At 49.0% G+C, this 26783-nt stretch overlaps 6 protein-coding genes and 1 non-coding gene across 7 annotated transcripts; 5 read left to right on the forward strand and 2 right to left on the reverse strand.

Annotated features, from left to right (window-relative positions):
• The first annotated feature begins 3172 nt into the window (after window positions 1-3172).
• L228DRAFT_t24 lies at window positions 3173-3297 on the forward strand. The gene has a single exon. It is a non-coding gene; the product is annotated as a tRNA-Tyr (tRNA).
• Window positions 3298-3625: 328 nt separating this feature from the next.
• L228DRAFT_258422 (magnesium-dependent phosphatase-1) lies at window positions 3626-4911 on the reverse strand. The gene is made up of 2 exons (XM_018334083.1): window positions 4130-4911; window positions 3626-4012 (listed from the first exon to the last, which is right to left on the reverse strand). Exons 1-2 carry the CDS (start codon window positions 4527-4529, stop codon window positions 3801-3803), a joined length of 612 nt encoding a protein of 203 aa, XP_018190476.1. The 5' UTR covers window positions 4530-4911; the 3' UTR covers window positions 3626-3800.
• Window positions 4912-5134: 223 nt separating this feature from the next.
• L228DRAFT_58472 (hypothetical protein) lies at window positions 5135-9676 on the reverse strand. Its single transcript, XM_018336730.1, has 6 exons — window positions 8664-9676; window positions 8349-8589; window positions 8213-8278; window positions 7144-8147; window positions 5537-7085; window positions 5135-5484 (listed from the first exon to the last, which is right to left on the reverse strand). The coding sequence occupies exons 1-6, from the start codon at window positions 9249-9251 to the stop codon at window positions 5354-5356; spliced, it is 3579 nt and encodes a 1192-aa protein (XP_018190477.1). The 5' UTR covers window positions 9252-9676; the 3' UTR covers window positions 5135-5353.
• Window positions 9677-9824: 148 nt separating this feature from the next.
• On the forward strand, window positions 9825-12349 carry L228DRAFT_280214 (hypothetical protein). The gene is made up of 7 exons (XM_018335765.1): window positions 9825-10410; window positions 10469-10632; window positions 10686-10707; window positions 10757-11433; window positions 11488-11614; window positions 11677-12024; window positions 12082-12349. The coding sequence occupies exons 1-7, from the start codon at window positions 10133-10135 to the stop codon at window positions 12092-12094; spliced, it is 1629 nt and encodes a 542-aa protein (XP_018190478.1). The 5' UTR covers window positions 9825-10132; the 3' UTR covers window positions 12095-12349.
• A 1087-nt stretch (window positions 12350-13436) lies between these two features.
• On the forward strand, window positions 13437-15388 carry L228DRAFT_58533 (hypothetical protein). Its single transcript, XM_018336731.1, has 4 exons — window positions 13437-13455; window positions 13512-13984; window positions 14280-14927; window positions 14987-15388. The coding sequence occupies exons 2-4, from the start codon at window positions 13900-13902 to the stop codon at window positions 15124-15126; spliced, it is 873 nt and encodes a 290-aa protein (XP_018190479.1). The 5' UTR covers window positions 13437-13455; window positions 13512-13899; the 3' UTR covers window positions 15127-15388.
• A 5520-nt stretch (window positions 15389-20908) lies between these two features.
• L228DRAFT_243674 (hypothetical protein) lies at window positions 20909-21421 on the forward strand. Its single transcript, XM_018331741.1, has one exon. The coding sequence runs from the start codon at window positions 20933-20935 to the stop codon at window positions 21116-21118; it is 186 nt and encodes a 61-aa protein (XP_018190480.1). The 5' UTR covers window positions 20909-20932; the 3' UTR covers window positions 21119-21421.
• Window positions 21422-24891: 3470 nt separating this feature from the next.
• Window positions 24892-26409, forward strand: L228DRAFT_236083 (hypothetical protein; the record flags this gene model as incomplete). Its single annotated transcript, XM_018330790.1, has 3 exons — window positions 24892-25339; window positions 25401-25540; window positions 25609-26409. 3 exons carry the CDS (start codon window positions 24892-24894, stop codon window positions 26407-26409), a joined length of 1389 nt encoding a protein of 462 aa, XP_018190481.1.
• Between the last annotated feature and the right edge of the window lie 374 nt (window positions 26410-26783).

Genomic DNA, 26783 nt, shown 5'->3' on the forward strand with positions numbered 1-26783 from the left:
CAGGCGCCAACTGAGGTGCCAGCTGAAGCTGCTCCTGCTCCAACTCAGCCTCCTCCCTCTCAAAATAATATAGAGGAGGGACAGATTAATGAAGAGGGGTCTGGACTTTCAGAGGAGGAGAGAGTTGAATTTGAGCAGCGTGTGAGCGCGGCGGAAACTAGGGCAGCGGAAGAGTCGAATCGTTCCTCACAGTTGCAACTAGAGTTATCGGCTTCGCAAGCGCGTGTTGCGGAGCTGGAAGAGCAGGTTGTAAGTAACGCTTTGATTCTTAAACATTGGTTCGATTCTAATGCAGCACATAGGGTCAATTGCAGCAGAGCATTCAGGATGTTAACAGCAAGTTGGCGGAACTTCAGAACGCCTCTCAGCCTGCAGCGGCACCCAGTACAGATTCTGCTGAGACTTTGCAACAGCTTGAGACTTTGAGACAAGATCTTGTACAAGCACAACAGGAAGTTGAGAATCTACGAGCAAATGCCTCAATAAGCGCATCTATCGCTAACCAGCCAGCGCCTGAGGATGGATCTAAACCTGTCGCGGAGCAGGTTGCTGAGCAGGTTCAAGCCATACACGCAGAACTCGACGCTCAGCACCAAGAGCGCGTAACGCAGGCTGAAGAACAATTTCAAAGGCGCGCCGACAACATGAGGGGCCAATTATCCAAGAAACTTGCTGAAGGAAAGGAGCAACATCGCAAGGCGTTGGAATCTGAGCACAATATGGCTATTGAGAAGTTGAATGCAGAGCACCGCCAGGAGATTGAAACGCTCAAGAGTCAGCACCAGGAAGAGCTAGAACGTATCAAGAAGGAGGAAGAAGTGCGTTTCCAGCAACTGAAGCAGGCATCGTCTGTGGAAGGTCAATCTGCCGAGCCTGCTCCCGCCCAAACGAGTAGCGAGACGAATGCAGAGGCAGCGTCAGCTCCGCCAGAAGCGGAGGTCAAGACTGAGTCGCACCCCCAACCATCATTTACCAATTGGAGCCCTACGGAAGCTGAAGTCAAGGACTTCATTGCCCATAATGGAACCGTCAAAGCAATCGTTACAAGAAATATCGCTGCCAAGCTGAACATTGAGCGCGAGACGTTGATGACCCGGGTCAAGGCCGAGCAAGAAAAGATTGCCGAGGAGAAAATCGAGGAGACTCGCAAGAAGTTCGAGGTGGTCAAAGAGCAGGCTGTTGTCATGGAAGGGAAACGCTACAGCGTAAAGATTAGCATGGCGGAAGGCAAGGCCAGAGGCGCACTGGCCAAGATAGAAGTTGTGGAAAAAGCGGCTACAGAGACTCCTCAAAGACCAGTCATTGAGGTATGGGAAATTGCCAAGAACGCAAAACCTCTCCCGGCGACAGCGCAACAGAAACCTCCAGGACAGCCACCAAGTCAGCCGCAAACCCCTGCGCATATCGGCGGAGGAGTGTTCGGGCAACCTACGCCTGCTCCTCAAGCAGCGGGTACTACTCCTCAACAACGGCCGCCACAGGGAGCTGGCATTTTTGGGCAGCCGAGCCCCGCACCCACTGGACAACAACCACCACCAGTTTCTACATTTGGTCAGCCTTCTGCCTTGTCGCCGGCCCAGCAGCAGCAGCAGCAGCAGCATCGTCAGCCTGCGGGCGGTGTGTTCGGTCAGCCAACACCACTGCAAGCCCAAGGCCAAACGGCTTCACCCACAGTTCATCCACCTCAACAGCAACAACCACAACCAACATCCAGACCTACCACACCTAACCCCAATCTTCCCGCCAAACCTTCAGTTGGCGCTGCCGGAACCGGTCCCACCGCTCTCAGGGGTCTCATGCAGCAATCTGGCATTCCTCGAGGCGGCGGTGGTGCTGCCGGCCGTGGTCGCGGAAGAGGCGGTGCTGCAGCAGGTCAACAAGGCGCGCAATCTCAGATACCCCAAGCTGGCGGTGCCCAACAAGCTCAAACTCAGCGCGGTGGATCGAATCTACCACGTGGCGGGGGTCGTGGCCGCGGTGGTCAGGGTCGTGGAGGTGGTGGCCAAGGCCAAGGTGGCCCAGGGCAAATTCAAACCAGTGGCATCCCTGCACCCCAGGTATCAAATCAGCTCCAAGGTGGAGGCAGCCCAGGCGCTGGTCGGGGCGGAAATCTGAATGCCTCAGCGAAGCAGTTTGTGCCTGGTGGAAATAAGCGACCCAGAGAAGATGGCTCAGAAGTCGCTGCAGATGGTGGGCATACCGGTGGTGGTAAAAGGCCTAGAGGTGGCGGAGCCGGAGCTTAACTTGGGGTTCCTGCTTGATGTTTTAGAATTTCCTGGATCATCCAAAGATTCTTGAACTATTCTAGCGATCCTTTTGCTTAAAGATTATGACGGATGCGTAAACCTAAAATTTCTTTCTTTTTTGTCCCTTCGACCTTCTTAGTCATATCACGTTGCATACTTTGCTTATGCTATTATCAGTAGCTGCGGCTGTAGAATAAATAAGTTAATTTTCTTTTGTGACACCCATATCGCTCAACTCAATTATGACTTTCGCTGTCCTACGTGAACATTCGAGATCTTTTCTCCTTTACGCGGTCTTTCAGTGTCAATGTCCTTGCCCAGCTTCTGGAAATATCGAGCCGTTACAGTGAGCCACCCAAGTCCCAAAAGACAACAGCAATTGTAAAGACCCGAATATCAGCCCACAATCATCTCCATTTGAATCAAGACGATGGCGCATCAACATATAGTTTTGTTTATTCATGTCTAGACCTGAATCTTGCTTGAATGCTCTATTGTTCCGTTTCATATTCAATTAGTCGACTACATACAATTTACACCTATCTTTTGAAATTGCAAGCCAGGCCAATCTCAAAAAAATACTACGAACCCAAAAGAAAAAAAATTCCCACGAGGACCGCAAGACACCTTGCTGTTTCCACGAGTACGTCGATACTGCCCGCGGCATTGTAAATCACAGCCACGGCAGCGCCCGTTGTACCCCCTAGCGCACCTCGCAGCACGCACCAGTACTTGTCCTCTCTGCCATGTGCGAGCAGGGTTTCGCAAGGTTTCGCGAGGGTCCGAGCCAGTTGGTTGTTGGGATGTTGGCGGCCCTGGCGGAGGCAGTTCCGGCGCAGCGGCATGTGCGCATGTGCGTCGCGATCACGAGCAACAAGCAAATTTGCCGCATTCATATATGCAATAGACAGCGACGTTTTCAACAACCCTTGGTGGTCTAGTTGGTTATGGCCCCCGGCTGTAATCGCCTGTCTCTTGGACTTGAGAAAACTCAAGTATCCAATGACACCTGCTTACCGGGTGGTCGCGTGTTCGACTCACGCCCGAGGGAATTTCACCTTCCAAGGTTCTTTTTTTTTGTCCCGTCCCGGTATTTTTTTCGGGACCACCAACATCGGCATTAAAGAAAAATTATAAAATTTTGCGACTTGTAGGGAAATAACTGGCGCAATTATCTGCCAATAACTCGTAGTCTATGTTTATGAATTTTTTGTGCATGTGAGAGAATTACAGTGGAATATTTAATTTTTGTCGGCGAGAGAAAATAAATCGGACAACAAAAATATTTATGTTGGAGCGCACCATGAATTTCCGCAGGATTCTGACCGCATATTATGCAATGAAATTACACATTTGTGCATCAGTATGAAATTTCAATTGGATATGAACATGAACAACGCGACCAGCGCCTAATTCTAAATGTCGTGTCATGCATACTTGCCGTGCGACAAAATAGTCTATCTTCTTCGTGATATGACATCATGCAGCCATGCCATCGTGCACATCTACAAATCGACAAATCTATATCGACTCTCGAAAAGTAATCTATGCAATCTACGTCTCCCTCTCCGTGCGACCATTGCGGCGTCTCCAATCGCGCACTCCATTGTCAATTGCGTTCCTCGTGACGCCGTCTTCGACAAGATACATGACGACGCCGAGATCTTCGACGTTTAGATTGCGCGGCTCGTCGTCGAAAAAGAGCATATCTTCGTAGTCTAGTCCGGTATCTTTTTTGAGTTTAGCAAAATGTGTCGTTTTCGAGCCTGCGGTATTACTAAAGGTCAGCATTATTCCATTATATCGTAAATTAATTGAATGACCCCCATCTTATGGTCCGACGAGCGCGTGGGCAAAAAAAAAAAAAAAATACAGAAACTCACCAGGATAAATCTGCAAATAGTCAAAAAAGTCCAAAGCGCGCCTCCCCGCAGGCTGGAAGTGAATCATTTTGAGCATATCCCGCGCCAGATCCGGCGCGCCTGTGCGACTCGCTACACCGACTAGAATCCCTTTTGCACGCGTATCCTGTAGTATCTGCGGCACTTCCTTGTAAAAGGTATACGACTCGCCCCAGCGATCGACAGTTTTGGAGTTGCCGTCCTTGGCCTTCAGCGGCGGCGTGACGTGCGTGTCTACCCAGAAGGGCCACAGCGTATAGTCGAGGTCGAATACGAGCATCTTCGGGAGCGGTAGCCCGTCGGTAAATGTCAGTGGAGTGTCATCGGTGGGTTCAATCGCCGTGGACGTCGGCGTGAATGCGGATGAGGATTTCTTGGGCATCGTGAGACCGGTTGTGGTTGTGGTTGTGGAGGTGCCCGGGGATTTGGCGCAGAAGAGAAGCGCAAATAGAGCAACGAGCAACGGGAGGTACAGTGCCCGGTATAGTTTGAAAGGAAAAAGTCCCAAGTGAGGCTGAATTTTCGGTGGCTTTAGCGTTTGGGGATTATAAATGCCCCAGGGTGCGGTAGGAATAGAGGGAAAAGGCAGGGAGAGGCGAACGGGAGAGGGTTTGAGAATCTAAACGAGTTTATAAACAATTGAGAGATGTGATCGTGGAGCAAGTAGATATGGATTGCAAGGAGAAAAGAGGTGAAGGTTCGGGGTTTGGGTTAATAATGAGGATCCAGAGTATATGCGGGATGACGCTTCTTATGGTAGAAAGTTGCAGCACGACACAAGAGGGTCCCAGGCTATGACGGCGTGTGGCGCGGATATTGGAAGATAAGATAGGGTCTGGCATGGCTGGGCTAAACCATCGAAGCCACAAGTCACAGAACTACGCCTCTACCCTTCGTACACAATACAATGAACTCCAACCACAGACACAAATGAAGCTACTAAACAATGGAAATGGATTCTTTTTAGAGATTTAGAGGATAATTAATTGCGCGAATTGAGATCTCATTGCAACCAACCAATCATACAAGTTAGGGATAGATTCATTGGCAGTTTTAACATAATTTTGAACATAGGGCTTGGCGCTTATGAGCTCTCCGGTGCTTAATTTGCGACATCGACTGAGACATCGAACCGTCACCTAATCTCTTGACGGAAAGAACCGAAAATATTATAAAAATTGGAAACGTTGATTGCATAAACTCGACTCATATGAAAGGAATCATATCGTTGTACTGCCCTTCCGCGGCTCGAGTTACGTATGTTGATCCACTCACAACAACAGAGAAGACTGTCGTTACAGTTGAGGCAAGACCAAGCGCTGCAGCAGTATCTGGATCTAATTGTCATCAGCATCGGAACAACCCATTATTGGAAGCTTTTTTCCTTACCGGGATCAAATTGCGCGGCCCCATCGCACGTACAACCGACAAGATCAAATGTGCCGGATACGCAATCCAGTACAATCAAGGCTTCAACTTTATCGGGAAATACGTTCTCAAATTCTTCGACCTTGATGGAAATGATAAGGCCGTAATTAACCGCCCCTAGCACCACCTTTTGGACACCTAGCCATCTCTTTAGCACCACCGAACTGGCCGAATCGACTCGGCGAATAGCCATGGACGTTGCTCGATTGAGCGCCGACACCGCCCAGCTTCCCCATCGTACACCATAAGCCGGCAGATCTGGGTTGCGTGGAATGGTCGATAATGTTGCCACAACGGCGAACATGTCCTGCCAATATTTCTTTGCAAGATCTGCAGCGCCTTTCAGCTGACGCCCCTGAGGATGCTGGCGAGGAAGCCTGGCCAATTGCTTGGCCGTGCCGGTCTCGAACCGGAAATGAAGCCCGAAAACGGACTCAACCAGCTCAATGGCAGAAATGATTGGTCGACAAGATAGTGTGGTGACATTGGCGAATCGATTAAACTGCATCGTTACGTCCTTGGAAACGACGCCGTAGACCAAGTCGGAATAGTCAATGATTGTCATGTCCGGCGGCTTCTCACCAGTGATGAGCTTTGTTGCGATAGTGACTGGAATGGCCAGGATCAGAGCCAGACCATCTAAAACTGTGAGGTCCGATCCTCCCGAAATAAATTTCTTGTATAAAGTGGAAAAAATTGGAATGGTGATCTTGTAGTTCAATGCCGATTTGAAGTCTTCCAGGAGTGAAGATCCCAGCTTGGCAAGACCACTACCAATCTTCTTGATCCCATCGAGAAGATCGAGTAGTACGTTTGTTCCGAGCTTTGAAAGCGCTTGTTTTGGCGAGATTGAATCTGCCGGATTAAATATCTCAAAGATGGACATCCCAATGTCAGAGGACACATCCTCGAATGTGCCGATGAGAGGAGAGAGGACATCTGACCAGAACTCTTCGAATGGCGTGCCCCCGGCCTTCGCACTGCGTGTGTCATGTATGACGGCGCCTTTGAACGCACCGCCATGCGTACACTGATATTGGGACCACTTCACTTTGGTTGAATCCATAGCCGCATTCTCTGACCGGCTCGCCTCTACCACCTCATTATCGGCTGGCGCAGAACCCAGCTTTTCCGGAAGGGAATTGCTGTTTACATTCTGAAGAACGTCCGCGAGCCCGTCAAAGTACGCCTCAATCGCATCAGATGCGAGGTTGGCCTTCTCTGCCCACGTATCGAGGGCACCATTGGTCAGAGAGACGATTGACCGATGGGTCGCTTGTATGTCTTTCCAGTCGAAAATGAACCCGATCCACTCAATGATTGTTTCTACTATCTCGAGGATTTTCTCAAAAACCCATGTTAGGGCATTGCCGATCATCTCCAGCGTGTTCAAGGTCCAGCGGTATACTACGTCTCCAATCCGCGCTAAGAAAGAATAGGCGCCGTCTGCAAACTCTATAGCCCATGACCAAATATCATCAAGGAGGCCACAGAACCAATGCCAAGCACTCTATGCAAGAATCATTACTAAATGAACAAAGGAGTGATAAACAGGTATGTTTACTTACAGAGGGCAGATCCCAGATTCCCCTCGGGCTTCCCTCCAGCTTTTCCAGGTTATGTCCGAAACGAACGTTGTTGTGAAGAGCAGCTGCTTTTGACTTCTTGATCAGACCATTCTTCACCAGTAGAGAGTCTCGGGCGCTGATCGCAACGCCAATAGCTTTCGCTGCCTGATCAATGTCATTGTCGCTCAGCTCCTTTTGGAGCAGCGGCTGACCCAACTGCGTTTTGGCGTTTTTGAGATCGTCCCCGGTCTGGATCTTCGACAAAGCATCATAAACCTTTGCCGTTGGATCAATAGGAAGTGCGCCTTCCGCGTCGCTTGCATCATCCTTCGTGGCAATAGTAAAGGAGTTACTAGATATACCATCAGTTGGAACAACGAGCGTCAATAATCCGTCCTGATCAGTGAATAATGGAACCCCAGATGGATTTGCCTGAACAGACAGGCCATTTACGAGGATATCAACATATCCCGAACTCTTGAGAAGAACCTGTGAGTCGATTTGAGGCTTCCCTTCTGCATTGAAAACTGTAATCTGAGTAGTGTAACACCGAATGTCAAAGACTTTTTCCAGAGCCGGAGTGTAGAATGGTATGGCTTTCCAGAGTCCCAAGACAGGATCATGCCGGATCAATGAAAGGGCACCAGCATTGTCGGAAACAAGAAGTTGCTCGTAACCGTCCGTGGCAGACTTGAATACGGAAAACATCCCTCCTTGCTGCCTAGGTATCACTGGCATGGGAGACCCGACGTCCATAAAATCCGTGCTGGCGGTCAGATAGCCCACGCTCTGCCGGATGTCTGCCGCCCAAACAGTGACACCAGAAGACGATTGAGCAACATATAACTCCTGGATAGAGGCGAACACCCCTTCTGCACTGATCTCGGTACCGGCAGAATTCTTTCGAAGACATTCAATTGCCTTAAAATGACGCAATCCGACACCGCCAACGAGAAGGTCACTAAAGTTTTCAGCATTTGTAACCGCGGCAAGACTTCGAGCATCTGTTATGGTACTTTTCAGCTCAAGCGATTCCATGTAACTCCTTAGATATTGTCCTGAACTGTACCTTCGGGGCACTGAAGTGCGACCTGATATTTGCCATCATTGGACATAAAGATTAACTGTGGAGCGTCTATAGCCGGAAGAGAAGTTTAGTATGGAGTTCCATGGTAGCAAGGATGCATTTCTATTGGTGTGCTTACCTTGCAATATATAGAGAGCTGCCAGCCCAGTCATTGGTTCGTCTCCATACGGAACGACGAGTGGCTGCAAAGCCAGGATTTTGGACGCGTCTTCGGGAAGATCAACGTCATACGTAAGAGTCCAGCTGGATAAATCACTGCTCACGGAGACCCTTGACAGGTCTTCCTTTTTGTTGATATATTCTAGAGGTTGGTAGGCTACTAAGACTGGCGGATAGGAGTCGCCTCCAGTCGATCCAATCTGTACATTTTACAGATATCAGTTCTAGTTCAGTACGGTGTGTTGAGCAGGATAGCCAGAACTTGGAGACATACTGTAAAAATTGTGGAGATTCGCAAGCCAGAATCGTCGCCTTTCTGTGGTAGAATCAGCTGGCGCAAATCCGAGTTCGCGGGATCCAGGAGATCATAATTTGCTGGGCTGAAGGGTTTTAGAACGTAGGGAAGGCTTGGTTTCCGATCATCTGAAGAGGACGCATTTGAGTCCTCAATGGCAAGGATAACAAAAAGATTCAGGCTAGCATCCTGCGATACACTTAGGGCATGGGCAATGTAGTTCTCGTTAAATCCGAGCAACAATCCAAAGTCAGAAAGCAGGTAGTGACCCTCAGTTGCTTCTTTGAAAATGTAAAACTTCTTATCATTGCCAATGGAGAAGACCATTGGATGACCGTTCTCATCGCTCACTGTCGAAAAGAAAGAGGAATTTGGGACGGCAACAGCAGCAACCTGCTGCACCATCAGCTCCGAATCATGGGTGACTGAATACATTTTTTTAAACGTCCAAAGCAAATTGATCAATAGAGGAGCTTCTTGTGCCGGTAACTGAGCTTCGTATCTCGCTATATATGCACCTCGAGACGGACACAACCCCTTCATCAGATGCCACTCAGCTGCTCTCATCTTTTGTGACAAGGATCCCTTGGTTCAGACTTTACGAGGTCTTTCGTCATATTTCTGCACGAGAACGCCTTCATCCTTCCATTGACTCCGCATCTGTCGTCATCTTGAGTGGATAACCCCTCTTTGCTGTCCTACGATCAGATCAATGCCGATCGTAGATGGTTCAACAAATACTAACAAAACCTCTGCCATCAGGATTTTATGCATTTGTTCTTCGGACCACGCGCAGGATGGAGGGGTTGAATCATGTCAAGAACCAATAGTCCAGGGTCAAACCCCCACGGCAGACAGGAAAACAAAATAACAAGACTCTGTTGACCATGTCAGTGCTGAGCGATGCAGCCGCCTCTTTCAGCAGACAGTCCCACGAGGCGTGCCAGAAAGGGTTAAGATGATCGTTTGTGATGTTGGCAAATCTCTCGTGGGCGAACGATCGAGAGATCTGGCGAATTTTAGTTCCCGTGCGGCCACTAAAATGGCAAGCGAACCCTTGTTTTTCATTTGCCGAGCCCTTGGCAGTCGGAGTCTTCTCCACTCAACTCTCCCATCCTCCCTCCAATTGAGCTGCGATGTAGGTCTCGCAGGGATATCAGATGGCATAGTGACAAATTGAATATGCAAGTTGCTCAGCTGTGTTCAGCTCTTCGTGCATTTGACAGCACGGCAGATCCAGCTCGTTGGGGCTTCACCCTGCCTTCTTCAACTGAAACTGTTTACTGACGTAGCGAAATGATGCAATGACCCCGAGATTGATCGACCTTGATCAAGCATTGAGAGGATACACCCCGCTTTGTCAAGTATAAAATCAGCCTAATAGATTCTCTGGAATGACTCAAATTTCTCTTTCCAGCTTGTGATTCTTCAAATTTCATCTCTCAGCCATGTCGAGCGAAACGGACAAGCGGTTGCAGGTAAACCTCAAGGGATTTTCTGAAGCGGTAGCGGTCTCTCAGAGGGCGATCAATAACAATCTTGAAGCTCTTCTCAAGATCTACCCTGAATTTGGAGAGATAAACATTAGGGCGCACGATGGAAACATGAACGCACAATTAAATTCTGGGCAGGTTGCTTTGCACATAACTGATGGCAATCGAGGCATGGTGGACTACTACTGCAGATTCAAATCAGGAACGGTTTCAGTTTGGGACGATGATCTAGAGTATGTGCATACATGCATACGTTCTATGTTATTTAAAAAAAAATAACACCTATATTAGTGACTTCACCGACGATATCGACATGACGGGCTGGGTGTTTGCCTTCGGGGTCTCAATGGGGGCGATCAATGTGGATGAAGGCACCGAGGAACATAAGGAGATTAGATCTGTTATCAACCAACCGGGAGATTATTCCATTCTTCGTCTCTACCTTGACTTCAATAGTAAGTTTGTTCTTCATAATACTTGGAACACAACAGGCTGATCGCTCACATAGCACATACTATATCCTCCTTCAAGTAATGATTTTCTGTTCCGATCTCGAATGGGCCTACTAACTTTTCATAGTCAAGCTGCTAGCGACTTTTGTGGCTACGAATTCTCTGAGAGCGGTATGATCTCTTTTCTGGCAATTATGCTCAAGTGGGGCAAAGATATTACGGATGCTGTCAATGAAGAGCCCCGAAAAACGACAATTGGATACTCTGCCAAAGTGAACGATCCCAATTCCGTCAACGAAGAAGCTCCTACATTTCCTCCGACGTCGGTCAAGTTCCAGAATTATGAGTATCTTGCCCAAGGCCAGACTACTCCAACAGACGGCGTGGGTGCCAAGGGTGACAACAACGTCCTTTTGTATCTGGAAATGACGCAGCACCAAAGCTTTCCCCCTGAGCAACAGCTCACCTATTCTGGTAACTTTGTTACACCCGACATGGATGGAACCATTTGCATTAGTCGCGAGGTTTTCTTCGATAGCTATCTGTTGCGGACAGCTCCATCCTTTCTCCTAAACTCGTTAAACTCATCTATTTATGCTTGGATCGCCGGAGACCGCAACGTACATGCGGACACGGAATATCCATCACCAGAGAAAAATCTCAAACTGGGACCTGGCTCAGATAAGGATGGTAATTCCGACTTTTTCACCTTCAACCCGGTCGTCGACAACAGAACGAAGTGGGAATGGAAACAACACGACTACACGTTGGACGACCCAAGGGAAGTGAAGCTGCAATATTGGGGTATGTACCTCTGAAGCCTGCCTTTTTCGAAAACTGCTGTCTGATTGTCAACAGTCGAAAACAACCATGCACTTGAGCTGAAGCCGGGCACAAATCAAATGGTACTGAGTGGAGAAGCAAAGATCCATTTCAAGAACCAGTACTATCCCATATACCTTTTTGGTGGGAACCAGGGATGCGAGTAAGTCACAAATCCATTTGTCATTCTTGGTCTTGTCGGATGCTAACACGGATCTCGCATAGAGCCAGCGCTACAGCGACATGGGCCATCAACATTACCCTCAACTCCGTCAAAGAAGGGGGGCTTGAGATTTCTTTGAACCTTCCTGATGATCCAAATGATCTCTTCGAGATATCTCCATACTTTGACGATTGGCCATTCTCTAATATATATCCGCCTTATGGCGAGCACCTCAAAGAGAGAATGCAAAGTGCAATTACTGTAGCTCCTCTATGGGAAGCCGCCAGGGAGCTTCAAACGGCCCTGTCAAGCACGGCTCGATTTGTCGTGCCTGGAGGCGGCACATTTTTCTACAAGAATCCCATTTTCAACAATAATGGAGATGTCATGATTGAAGCGCAGTATAATGGGTGAGTTCAATCAGCACTATAGTAATACTTTATATCTGACAAATATCTCTCTTGTAGTGTGGATGCTTGAAATTAGAGTATCGAAGAGTGCGTAGCATTTGTCGTTTTATGCATCAGTGACTATAGTTGAAGAGTCTACAGCTGAGGAGAAGCGGGGCGACAGGATGCTGTAGTACTTCTGATGACGTATAAAATCGATTAAGTTTTCTACCTATTCCATAAGCTGATGATGATATGTCTTTGCGAAGGCTCTCTTGGAAATACTTCGGTGAGGCTGGCAACGAGCTGCAGGTAGCCATGAAAATAAAATTGAAGTAAAGACCCGATTTTAAGTGTAACAGGACAGACTCGACTTGGTTGAGTCCGAAATTTGTCGTAAACAATAGCAAAAGAGTACCGTAACTGATTGGGTTTAGAGCCGAGGGTCTCTCTGAGCTTCAGCACAGGGCCACACTAGGCCTAGACGGGATGTATCAACGACCTCATAGGGGTTTCTGCGAGGTCTGTAGAAAATATTCGTATGGTAACTGTAAATGCAAATCCGCGGCATGATACAGCAATCTGGTCGTCCATTTCCTATGGTCAGCACAGAAGTCGCTTCATGCAATTGCCAAAGTGATATATTAATATAGCTTTGTCATCTATGCGATGCTTTGTGATGTTGGCTCCGAGACGCGGATATATTGGGCTATCGCGGTTATACGGGCCTCGTCCGCGGTGCGCTAATCAGTTTTCATCGAATAAGTGATCGCTCTCAGCGTCACTAATCAATTTCTGATAGCATCGAAATTCCCTCAAGTCAAACTAATCAGTTTTCTCCATGAATACTAGTACTCGTTTTGATTCATGTTGCTAATTGAAGGCCTTGTCACAGCGCGTTATTCCGAAAAAATCACCAGTGCATTCACAGGAGATAAATAGCCATTTATTTGGCTTCGAACTCAAAGCTTTTCACTGCTTCAGAAATGGAATAATTACCACCACCAAGGTCTCCAGATAATCTGGACGACTGGACTAATTGCACAATGTCCGCACAGACTTGACCAAAATGAAACCTACTTGCTACCAAATCTTGAATAGGCATAACAAGAAAACTTTTCGATTGTCTTAATGCCGGCCCCATTTCAGGTGATTCGAACGGTGTGTCCAATGACCAGTCTCCCCTCCTCTACTATAACATATCAGGATCTTGAAAAGAACCTAGAACTTTCCCTCAAATGGACAAATATTTTTTTCCACCTCGAATATATAAGCTAACGAACTTTCAGCCTGCTCCAATCTCACACTTTCTTGCAGTCCTTGCGAAGATTGCGCGCAAGCTTACGCGAAACACCATCCAACTCTGGCATAATATCATAACATTACAATGTTACATCCATATATAACTATTCAATTTTTGAACAGTGTTCGACAACGCCCAATTCCAACTCGGTCCGAATCTTTCTTTTTCCTCCTTTTATAGCCAAGTCCTGACCAATTCGATGTAGTTTTCAACACTTTTCTTCTCCCGTACCGTCTCATCAGGTCACGCTCACGAAATATCTGTCTTCTTTCCTTCTCTGGCTTAAAAAAATGTCACTTTCACTACGCCTCGCAGAGAATGATTCCCTCCAGAAGGCCCAGGAAAACGGGTATAAAGCGATGCCCCCCGTCCCAAGGACTCCAAGGACTTTCTTTTCTTTTTCCTCCCCAATTTCGCCCACCCACACACATAGTCATAAATTTCGGCCTTATTTCGAACAACAGAGATCCTGAACAGTTATCCAGCTAAGCTGTCACGACTCACAGCTCCTACCTATAGGAACGCTAACATCTCATACCCTCACCATTTCATCGCTTTAATTTTACAGAGAGATAACAACGTCTTTGAAGCCGATGGCGAGTGAATTCGACTTTATGAACCCGGCAGCAAACGAATTCGCAAATATCAAGGAAGAAAACGCAGATTCGATGCGCATTAGTATGTCCTGCTTTCGTTTTGCTGTCGTTGTCAAAATCTGCCTTACTTTTTTTTGGGTAAAAAAACTTCACATGCTCTGCTCCGCTAATGCGGTTTTGTGGTCTTTTGTGTTAAATCATGAATTTGTGCACTTGTCTTTTTGATTTTTGATTTTATTTCCCTCTCCTTTTTTCTTTATTTCTCCATATTCAAGTCCTTAACTTCATCTGGTCTTTCTGCACTCTCTGTTTTTTCCGCAGATTTTCCTCAACAAACCCGGAGCATGCTCTCTAATTAGGTCTCTCACTCCAAGCAGAACTTGAGCCCGAGGATGATATTCCTCTCCTCGCGCTCCCATCTCCCCTCATCAGTCCCTCGTCCTCTAGGGGAATCTCTTCACCTGGCTTCGGTTCTGAAATCAGGACCGAAGACGAGGTATCGAGGCGCACTCGAGAACTGGCTTATCAGTGTTATATGGCTTCTCTGGAGCAGATGAATAGCAGCATCAAGCGCGAAGGCGAAGAAGACGTCTTCAACACCGACACCAACATCGACACGGACGTGGATTCCCTCTTCGGTTTTCCATTGTCTCCTGCGCCATCATCACCATGGCTTCGTCCCGAAGACGTAAAACAAGAGCCAGAGTCTGCTCCAGAAAGCCCAATTTTCGAGGCGCCGCAGCCGACTTTTGCCTCGCCGGCCCCGGTAGCATTCGAACCAATTTTCGACTACGCAGAAAGCGTGCACGAACACGCACAACCCCACCTCCTCCGGCCGGAAGAAATCGCCCTTCTCAACGCTGCCATTGACTTCTACCCGGAGCATCACTGGGGCCGGGAATCGGCCGTGCATGTGGACGAGCGGATATACGAGGCCCAACCAGAGACGACAACGGAAGTAACGGACCATGCAATCGTGGAGACGACATATGAAGCTGTGTTGACGCTAAGGCGGACCAGGAAGAGTATGTTTTTTCAGGTTTTCTCTTCCAAACGCCACACAAAGCTAACAGTAGGCAAATAGCCAAATTTAATCGACAATCCCGCCGAACGTGGATAAATTGCCGCTTTAGAGACGCCAATGGCAATCAGCAGTACTATCGCCGCGGAAGACGCGTACCGGTTACGCAGGAGAATCCGACACCTTGGAATCGACAAGGGTAAATCCTATATCGCATCAGTATGCGAGGCGTTGGAAAATGGAACTAGGGACGGAGTATGGGCATTTGGAACAGGATACGTGGCGAGTCGCCAGGACTTGGAGCTCAGCACACAGCACGGCATACAGCATACAGCGAACTTGATGGAGGGCGCACTAGAACGCAACTACAGCACAGCGGAGGATACTTTATATTTTTTTGGGAGACGATTGGGCGAGACAGCGGCGGAGATAAACCAAGTGCAATAGCGGTCAATACCTTTGGCTCTTTCAGACCCTTGGACCAGGTTTCCACCTCCTGTCTGCAGCCCGCTCTACATCTACACAACACAGGGCGGTGGGAAAAGAAAAAGAAAAGAAAAAGGAAAAGCAGCAGGGGGTGGTTTCCCTACCAAGCAGAAAAATATTTCAGCTGGTCACTTTGCCTAAATGGGGAGGGTCTCTTAAATTTTCGACAGGTTCTTTTTTGGGTGGCGGACTTTTGGGATATCGGTTTTCGTTTGGAGTATTAGGATATTGAAGCAAGCAATGGGAACAAATCTTTTTTTCCGGAACCGCGACAAGATTCAACTTTACGAATGTAGCAAATTGATTTCAATAATTCGGTGTGAAAATTGTAAGCAAGTCAGCGTAAGCTGTATGGGAGTTTCGACGACAGGCCAAGTCCCAGGCTCTTGGCCTCTATTTCTGCCTCTTCGGATCGTAATGTTGGGATAGTGTCTGAATGATGATCGTGTCACATCTCATGTACAGTAGTCGCTGATAGCTGCACGTTACTTCCTTGCTCGGTACAGTATCTCGATCCTATGCAGAAGGTCGTAGACTCGAGCGTAATGGCGATCAGCGAATGCTTTTCTCCGCGGGCTGAATGTGTTTCATCGGCAAATATATATAGAGGTATCTCTGTTCAATGGACTGGAAGATAAGAGCAAATCAAACCCGGGATGTCTGAACCATTCTTTTCAAGGGTGATGTTGCAAAACTCGCTTCGTAGTGTTGATTACCTGGACAAAAGGGGACGGAGGGACGAGGGGTACAGTCATGACAGCGCTATATCCCAAAAGGGTTTACTTGCATTTTCCGTTTTCAAAAAAACGGAAAATGCAAGTAAACCCTCTTGGGAAAGCCTTGCTTCAGACAGGACGGGGGGCCCTGGGAAGCAAGATCGAAAACACGTTCCTTTCCATACGGGAATTACACAGTACCTTCGTACGCAGGAGGACAATATATATTACTACTACGCATGTATGATGACTAACCTGGGCGAAGAGCCAGGACGGCGCCGTCGACGTCGGCGGCAGGGCGATGCAGAGCGACAGATTTCTAAGGTCCACAGTGAACAGTGCCACCGTACAGAAGTGAAACTCCCCAGGGTGCAAGTCCTTTTCTAGAACAAATCTTTTACGGAAGTACTCCGGTCCGAGATTTCTGGAATTTTTAGAAGTTTGATTACAGTACACAGTAAAAAGCACCTTCTGTACTTGGGATCTGCACTGGTCCGTGATTAGGCCCGGATGACGTGCCATTAGGCAGGCCGAAACAACATTTGTTCTCCGTCAAGGGCCGTATTTCTTCCAAGTTGACAGGGAGATGCCCAGAATGTAAAAGTGGACATGGGCCAGGGGGGAGTTGGAGAGGGCGGAGCAGTACTCCGTGCCTAGTAAGTTAAAGGGAGGGAGAGAGGCTTTCAATGGAGATTTGAACGACTTCGGCAATTCTGCCGAAGTCATGATCCTTGGCTTCTTGCTGACGATTGCTGACTATTTGCTGATGACTCCCTGATGCTTCCCTGATGGCTGGCAGGTACCCGTGACTGGGATCATTGCGACACGGAATACTCTGCCTTGGGACTCCGGACCCTAGATCCTTTTTTTTTTCAGCTTCCTTCTTCCTCACATCTTACTTACTTGTAGCTAGGACGAGGGCGCGGGATGAAGGCTGTAAATATTATGTACGTTACAGGGCAACGCAAATAGGAAATCAACCGAGACGAGTGTTTGTGATCCCGGCACTCAGGGCACTGTACTCTATCGGAGTATGAGTACTTCCATACAGGAGCACTGACTCTGGACCTTCTCGGGACTACAACAACGTGGTCATCACGTGGCGGAAATGAAGAGTGGAGCTTTAGTTGGGCCGAGGGTACGAAACGAAATAAATGATGAGCAACCCGAATTCGACTAATGTTCCCGGGGAGGGCCAAGGCAGAAAGGAAAAGGAAGCAAAAAGGATGTAAATGAAGTCTTTAACCCTGAACGCGACATCATCGCTTGACCACAGGTGGGGTGTGGAAATTTTGGGTGAGAAAGCGCGCAAAACTAAAAGGGCCGGAACCAAGGATCCAACCAAGGGAACACAAAGAAGGGAAGCCGAAAGGGAGGGAACACTGACAGCCAGAGCAACCGTGCCAATGTGACTTTGGACTTGGCAACAAAAATGCCACGTTGAAGCCATGTGCCATCAGCCGGATGGCCCCGGGTGCGGACAATTGCCGATTTAGAGCCAGCAGCGCATATGATACCTAAGGTTCTTTTGGTGCTCAACTCCGGTCCTACTGTTTGGAGTTCTACCACTTGGGTAGTTTTGCGTAGTGAAACGCACCCATTCAACAAAAATATTACTCCACACGATGAGACAGATTTTGATTACAGTACGGCAGTACTATGACTCCCTTTGGGCTCTTTCTTCTCATACCAACACCTATAGTATTACCTATATTATTATTTTTTCCCCTTCTCTACGTTTTCGGTTCCTTTTCCACTCTTGCTCTTTGCTCGCCTATCCGCGCGAGGTTGATAGCGCCAGTCATAGCGAGCACCACGGTTGTTTCACTTGAAACGCATGATATCAACGATCAGGCATTTCATACACTGAGCGGGTGCGACCCAAGCAGAAGGAGGTACCTCCGTCATCAGTCGGGGCGAGTGATGGTGCCTCTTCTGAGCTCCTTTTTTTTTTTCTTCGGTTCGCGAATGAAAAAGCCGCAACCAAAAAAAAATAGTCTCCATCTACGGAGTAACTTACTTCTACCCACACATCATAATGATGATTACGGTACTTTACGGAGTATTCATACAATCTACAGTGTTTTGGATTCGCTTCATGTTTCACCTGGTCGTTGCGATCGACGGAATTCTCCTTTGAACGGCCCGCTGCTTTTCCGTCTGGCATGATCATCTACCAATAATTCCATGTAGCACGGTTAGGAGTACTACCTTGATTATCATCTGGTGCATTAATGCGACCTTCCTTTTGTTGATAGTGGAGAGCGAGCGCGCTCTTTTGAGTGGTGGAAGGTTCCGTCGGTGCCTGCTTTGCTTTGCTCTGCTCTGCTTTCGCCCCCTTGCTTGTCGCACATCAGCCAGCGCGTCTTTTTTCCTTCGAGAAGACCCACAAATCCAGCTGCTTGGACTGGCAAGAAAGAGATGGGCCTGGCATGTGCAAGGTAAGAGACCCATGTCATACATTCTTTACTACAGTCGTATCTGGGTGTTAAACTGTCAGCACCAATCCCGTGTGACATGCAGATTATCATCCACAGCAGCCCGACGCATTCGCAAGGAACTTCCCGGCTCTCGATCTTCAACAAAAAGAGCACTTCAGATGGTTAGCTTTGGTTGATTTCATTTCGTATGATTGGGCAAAGCCATGTTGATTGGAAAGAAGGTAATAAATGTGCTTGAGCGGCACAGGACTTACTAGAGGAACCAGCCCATCCGGAAATTCCTCAAAATTACCGATGCTCGTTTAGCCAAAGCATCTTTTCAGTCATGGCACTTTTGCTAACTATTTGCACAAGTAATAGGCTAATTAACGCCGGTGATACTAACTACTATGTTCAATCCAGTTACGCTCTAGACTGCATGAACGGTCATGTTGACAAGATTACAGGACGGTCTTTGCTTTTAAAACTCGACGGCTTCGATTTTCATTTATCGGAGTACGAGTCTAAAGCAAGCCAATCGTCCCCACTGAGACGCACGGAACATGTTCCTTAATAATGCATCGGTCCGTCGCCTTTTTTCTGCAGCCATTACTTCAACATGGTTGTTGCTTGACAGCATTCGTAGGCTGGGAACTCGTCTCGAAAAGCGAGCCGAACCGCACGTCATCATCCGACGGTTACCTACCGCACAGGACAGGCAGTACAATACAAAATCGTGCTACTCGAGTGAGAAAGTGTGATGGACAGAGAGAGACAAGGAAAAGACCTTATGAATCTTTCTCGATCCGTCTCATTGTAACAGACTGCCCAGCGATTTGAGATCCATCGTGGATGATCTCAGGCGATTTCGTCATATCTACTCGCCTGTACTAAACGGGCAGCAAAGAGAAGAAGAAAAAAAAAACCTGCTCTAGGGGCCGTCCACGAGGGCCACCAGCTGAGCCCAGCCTCAACCCACCCTCCTTTTTCCCTCTTCTTTGGCTTTCTTCTTCGCTCTCTCCATTACTCTCACTTTTCGAGCCGACGCTCCCGACCCGCCATCGTTTCTTCCCGATGAAGGAGCGAGAAAATGGTAATGGTGGGTTGGTCGGAGTCCGTGTTGCGGGTGTGTGCTCTCTTCCATGGTGTGTGAGTGGGCGTGTGCGCGAGACAAAAACGCACACACGTGCATCGTGCCGCCAGGGAGCTCGCGTGGCGTGGCGTGGATAAAGTCATGGAATCGGAATCGAACTAAAGACGGGTTGGGAGCTGTCGCGTCGCGCAAAGATGACATTCGTGTGCAAGGAATTGGAGAGCATCCAATCTCTTCGTTGGTCCTGACCCAGCATCTTCGTTGCTTGACCGGGCCCATGGCCATCGGAGAACCCCTTGGGCCGTGCTTTGGACAGCCTCTCCGAACACCTGAGCCATGGAAGAGGAAACTGCCGGCTCCAATATGGCTGCCCGGCTCATATGCTACGAAGTGCCTAAGAGATGAATGACTGGACCGAACAAATTGGAGTCATTGTTCGTATATGATGACTATCATAGCAGTACCACTAAACAGCCTACGAGTATTTACGAATGATAGAAAACGACGCATCCATGTGCGCAGCCATCCTGCAAGGGAATGCTTTTCGCCAGTACGTAGGCGTGCGTAGCCTTAAGCGAAAAAACCTGGAAAGCATAAAAAAGGGGCGTCGGAGAGCAGACGTGGCTGCTGCTGGGTGACGATGATCTGTAGCCTAATTGGTACAACAACTAACAAATAATGCAGTATTTGAGATTTCTTGGATGCACGACGCGTGCATATCTGCGGACGCAAGGTGCGTGCGATGCCAAGGTATGGCAGTTTGTAAGTGGAACCCCGTGTTTCCTCGGCCCGACTACCTATCAGCTATCGCGATCGTTTTTTTGTTTTCTTAGATCAGTGATATTATTGCAGTGTCGATGCTAGCGCTCGAGTACAATGTGGCGCCGGTCTAAATCCTTCAATCTTTCCATCATGATCATGATCATTCATCATAATAATCACCATGTTGAGTGCAACGAAAAAGGAACTACTGCTGCGGGCGAGCACAAAAACAGCAACTCTGATACAATTCATTTGCTAAGCGAACAACTTGAGAAAGCTGAACGGCGGCCAAGTGTAGGTAGGTAGGCTGTCAGGGTGTGCGTACTTGATGTGACGACTTTTCCACCCAATAGGCGCTTTCTGTTAAGTAAGTCAACCAATTTGGGCTTCCCTTTCGGCATTGGCTGAGTAGCAGGCAGTCGGTTGGTGGTTTTTTTCTTTGAGCTTACCGGTAAGCACTCTTCGAAAACCATACTCCGTATGCTCTTGAGGAGGAAAGGAGGAAAGGGGAGGGGGGAAGGTTGCGGTTGCCATGTTCTTCTCCAGCGTACAGCCCTGGTCCCTGCTCCTCCCGGTTCCCTTTTCTTCTCTTCACCTTCTTCTCGGGTGGAACGCCCCTCTTGCCATCCTCGGCTCGTTCCCTTTTCTCCTTTGCGCTACCACGTCCAGTCTGCACCGACTGGAGACCAACCCCCCGGGCCCAAGCCCAGTGTCCTAGGCATTACCCAACAACACCCCTCCCCGGCTTTCCCACTTCGCATCGCCTTCTGCCCACACCGCCTATGCAGCCCCGATGCCACACGACATTTGATTGGTGTCCGGTGGGGAAACGCACTGTCGCCACGTGAAATGGCGAGAAAGTAACGGATGTACGCAGGGAGCAGTTGGAGGTGCCCGCTAAGACCGTTTTCTGCTTCTTACCGCTGCATCCCATATTACTGTGATACATGGCGACTTGCCCCCATTGATGTCAGGCTCGTCTCACCACATGCACCCATTGCCATTGTTCAGCCCACCTACATGGCTCTCCTACACTGTGTCGCGAGTGAGATGTTGGCCTGTAAACAAGCAAATATCTTAAAGGATGGGCCAAAAGGGCCGAACATGGATCGAAAACGATCTTATGGAGAAGCTGTGGGTGATAACAAGTAACGAAATGGCAGATTGAGCTACCTTTGACGGTCGCGTATAGTATCTGTCCGTGTGAATCTTTCCCGCGTTGAAGTTGTTTTTCTACGTTCCTTAACTAGTTGTCACGCTAGGAGGGAGACCGTCATTTTCTGCTGGCTGGTCTCTCTTTCATCTCATCATCCGCGACAATCATCCGAAATGTGCTAACCGACCGAAATTGTTTGCTACGTGATCAAATTCGAGCTCTTTGGAGAAGATGAACGAAATTTTTCTTCTTCTATCATTCTCATTGTGAATAGAATTAATCAGCAGCCCGGCTTGTAGGGGCCAGATTGCTTTCCCTACCACGATGAACCTGGGCCATTTTCAGCTAAAGAGTGGCTAGGCAGAAAAAGTTAGGGAAAAGGAATGGCACGACAGAAGGTGGGTTGTGGGAGGGAGGGACTGATGTAAGCTTGCATGCAGTGGTACTTCAGACTTTCGATAGATCAGAATGATCTTGATCAGGTAAAGTCATCATTGTCATCATCGAGGGAACGGTATACAGTAGGATTTGTATTAGGGGGCAGAGCTATCTATCTGACGGGAAGGGGGCTGTGATGGGCGCAGATGCATGGGTTTGACCCTTTTGCTCTCTCTCTCTCTCTCTCTCTCGCTCTCTCTCCCAGCAATTCCAAAGTACACACAGCACAGTGGTACTTTTTGACACACCCCACGGACCATTATTGTGACCGGCCCAGCTCGCTCTGCCCACCGGCTGCTAACGATTTCTCGGTGCGCGTCGTCTCTCTGCAATCCCTGTCACAGGGGTGTCCCACTTGCGCCCCCCCCCATCACCCCTTGCCATCATCATCATCATCAACAACCCTGAACCCATGCCGGACCATGCCATGGCCATGTTGCCGCCATGCGCCTTTTCGGCAAGCCCAGACAAGAGAGGGATTAGGGAGGTGGGAGGCAAAACACACCCAGAGAGGGACAGTAGTAGTAAGAGGAGTAAAGAAGGACTTGAGGAGAAGCCACTCATGAAGACAAATAGATATTGTAATGCTTAACCTGCTTTGCTGTTTCCCTTTTCCCTCTCTCTTTCCATCCCTGGTTGACCCATGCCTATTTCCCTTGACGGACTCGATGTCCCAAACCATGACCCTAGTGCAGCTTCGGGCGATAGCCATGTTTTCGAGCAACCCTCATCGTCATCTTTAATCCATTATTACAATTACTTCAGTGCATACTATAACCGCCGCTAACTGACAGCCCGACTTACTCTGTACGCTTGTGCTCTGATGATCTCTCTCCGTCCCTTAACATCTTTCCCTTCCCACACACACCCCATTTCATACGCACTACTCTAACTCGCGCGGCCACACTATCTTCCCCCCGACCCACGCCCAACTTTTGGTGCGTCACTTGGCGGTACCGGTACCTCGGACGGCCCATTCTTGGTGCTTTTGGTCCCTTGTGGTCCCTTCGACCGTCCTATTTGTAGATGAATGATACCATTCCCAAATCCCGCCTTGACCCTTCTGACTATTGTTACTGCTGCCCACTGTTTGTCCTGCGCCCTGCCAATAATACTTTCAAATCCCAGAAATCCCGGCAAACTCTGATTGCTGCTTGCCAGGGTTGGAATTTTTCCTCTTCTCTAGATTGATATCCTTTGTTTTTCCCTTCGCCTCTTCCAGTTTCTATTTCTCCGAACAGAGTAGTACCTGCAGCGATAGCTACAACCCGTTCTTGCTGCCCGCCCCTCAAATCTGCGACCAGACTAAAAATCCACATCCCACACGCTGCCCCGGGTGCCACCTGCGCAACAAACCAAAAAGTCTAGCGAGCAGGAGCTGTCAGCCATCACTGCCCACCAAAGCACGACGACATCTCTCTTCGACACTCCCACGCACCCAACCTCATCCTCAGCCGCTGCTTCCAAGCCTTGAGGCGATTCCCTTTTATTTGCTCTATCGACAGCCGGACTGCCGTGTCTTGATCCTTCCAAATCACATTGCACGGTTGTGCTTACAATACGCGTCACGACCGGTATTCGCGGCGACCTCGGATTCGGCAACGCAATTGGCAAGTGCTGCAGCGCCGCTTCCTCACGGAGACCATAACTGTCTTCCTATCATCGTCTGGCTCCAAACGCTCTGCCAAAAGAGGTTCGTACACCGCCCTTTGCGAAGAAAAGCGCTGGAATGTGTCGGGAGGATCACTCTGAAATGAAGATGGAACACACTGAGACTGACTACTATCGATAGATCTGATAACGCAACTCAACGTCACCAACGCCTCGTTGCACCTCGATCATCGGCATCCTACCTTTATACATTGCCCCTAGCCTGGTTCCTTCTCCATCAGGGGCATTCACTCACTTCCAACATTTGTCGTCCTGGGAAAGACATGCTCATTTAGGGCTCGCGATTTGTCGCACAGCAAAAATAGCATCTGGCGCTTCTTGAATCAACCAACTTGGGTGCCCTTGTCTCTGCACAAAGCTCAGGTACCAGGCTGAAGATATCATCTTCTTTGATTTGTCCGCCCAAAAAAGTGTTCAAGACGCCACTCGGACGAACCCTTGGCGCGAGCGTCACTTACGGTCGATTCCCATTGCCTTACCGCCTTGAAACATATTGTCTTCTTTGTTTCGCCCCGCCAAAAAGGTATCGGTGACCTCTTTTCTTTCACGGTTTCCAACCTGCCGGGCCAAGACACGACAAAGCTCGAACCCGTACCTGTTCAAAGCTCCGCACTCAATTCCCTGGCGCTGGCTTCAAAATTTATCTATCCCTTGAAGAGGAATTAACCGACGATCCCTCTCTGCATTCCTCGTCTTGCGTGCTTCCCCCCCCCCGGGATACCTCTACCCCCCCCGAATTGTTGGAACGCAGACTCGTTCCCTTGCCGCGCACAATCGGAATTCAGCACCAACTCGTGCTGTTTTTCAGAACTGCCGAATTTAGCTGCCACAGAACAAGTAGGTTCCCGCATCTCTATTGTTCATATTTTTGGATCTCCATCGAGACACGGGAGTGGCTTCTTCTTTAGGGGGCATCATTTCAATGTCTTTACTGGAAATTCTGGCATGATTCGTGGAATAGCTTTTTAATGTTTTGAAGCAGGTCGCGGCCACGTTAGGATACTTGCATTAGGGGTGATTGAATCGTTCGCGAGTATCACCGTACCCCCTTGTACGCGAGCCACCTTCTTCTCCACAGCCCGTGGTCGAAGGAGATACAACAACTTGTTTCAGGCGCGTGTCCTCTTAGGCGCCCAAGCTGGACATTTATCACTCCTGTCTGGCCCACAAATTTCTTCTGAGCTTGTTAAACCAGCCCAACCTTTTGGGGGGTTCTCTCTCAAGCCATGGACATTACAAATATCTTAAATAACAAAGCTTCTGGTGTTCCTGCAGAAGTGGAGCAGCAGATACAACAGCAGCTGGCGCAGGCTGCACAGGCCACTGGTGGCAGCGGAAATGGTGGCGATCCGGCCTCGGAAACTGCTTCGGAGCAAGCGGCATCCCCTCGAACCACTGAATACGCTCGATACGCACCACCTCCTCGTTCCTCTCAACCAATGCATCCAATGCCCAATGTTCCTAGCGATATGCCGTATCATGCCCAGCCTATGCAGGCACCAGTGCCTGTGCTACAAAACGGATACAACCCAGATCTTGTGATGCCAAATGGATATCCCCAGCCCGAGGTTCGCGAGGCCCCAAGACCGTTCTCCAGCGAGACACCGCAGAAGGCATTTGCGTGTAGCAATTGTGGAAAGGGATTCGCGCGACGAAGCGATCTTGCTCGCCACGGTAGGTTTAAAAGCTGTCGATTTGCCACAATGGTTGATTTACTAACTCGTCTCTTGGATAGAACGGATTCACAGCGGCCATCGCCCCCATGTTTGTGACTATCCTGGATGCAAGAAGCAGTTTATCCAACGCTCCGCCTTAACTGTACACTCTCGTGTGCACACGGGCGAGAAGCCCCACCGATGTGAACGATGTGGGAAGGTTCGTTTAACCTCCTTTGTGTTATGCATTCTGCCGTGCTCTGAATCTAACAATTTTTGTTGCCACAGCCATTTAGCGATTCAAGTTCTTTGGCGCGGCACCGACGCATCCACTCCGGCAAGCGACCTTATATGTGCCCATATGCCGATTGCTTGAAGACCTTTACTCGCCGAACAACTTTGACGCGCCATCAGAACCATCACACGGGAACGGTCGAGGAAGCTGCTGCTGCACGAGCAGCTGCTTTGGCTACTCGACCGGGTGGTCGAGCCCCGGGAGCACCCCATTCGGAGCAAGGAAGCTTCTCAAACACTGTTTCGCCCCATTCGACGCCTTCGCCGGGCCAACGTACAACCTCAGTGTCTCCGCCAGGCGACCTTCCTCCCATTCCCACGCTGCAGCGTCCCCATGCTGAATATACTTATATGAGCAATGGGCCGATGCCTGCTGCACCTCTCCCTCCTCATCTCCGTGGAGATCTGCAACAGCCCATGTCGAGACCGGCTTCGGCCTCCCTCTCTTCCTATGGTGCTAGCCAGCCACGACCTTCGTTGACATCGCACCCGAGCGGATACGGTCCACCGCCCACCTTAGAACCTCCTCCCACCGCGGATCACCGCCAGCCGACGAGCGCGAACGGAAGCCCGCATGCTACCAATATGGCATGGCCATCGCCGACCCACGCTGGATTGGTAACTCCTACTCCGGGTGAGCCTTACGTCTACCCCGAGCCGCTCTACAGCGCTTCTGCATCCCACCTCTACTACCCCGCCTCCAACATGCGTCGGCCGCAAAGCACTGAGCCCGAGGCTTATGACCCGCGCGCCCGAATGCAGGGAGAGCCGAGCTGGGCGGCGCCTGTTTCGTGAAGGTGATCGTGACCTAGGCTGGGCCAAAAGGTCATCACTGTACTATATTTGAATCGTTGTTTTCCCCTCTATCCTTTGACCTCTATGCATCATTTCCCTCAACACCTCGTCGGACCCTCTTATCTTGGAACTCGGCGCGATGGAGTGTGTGGCTCCATTGTACGTTGCAATCATCATCAACATCTACTAGCCGACTGCAAAATTTTCTTTATTACTATTATTTTATTATTATTACTACTACTACTTTGTATCAGACAGAGCCTTTTAATTACCGCCTTTCCAACTTTTTCCTCTGTTAGTATTGCATTTTAATTCGCCTCCTGCATCTCGATAGACTTGTATTCCTTTCTCGCTTTTACTTCTTCTTTTACATC

This window comes from Xylona heveae (genome assembly GCF_001619985.1).
Source record: "Xylona heveae TC161 unplaced genomic scaffold L228scaffold_2, whole genome shotgun sequence".
NCBI lineage: Eukaryota > Fungi > Ascomycota > Xylonomycetes > Xylonales > Xylonaceae > Xylona > Xylona heveae.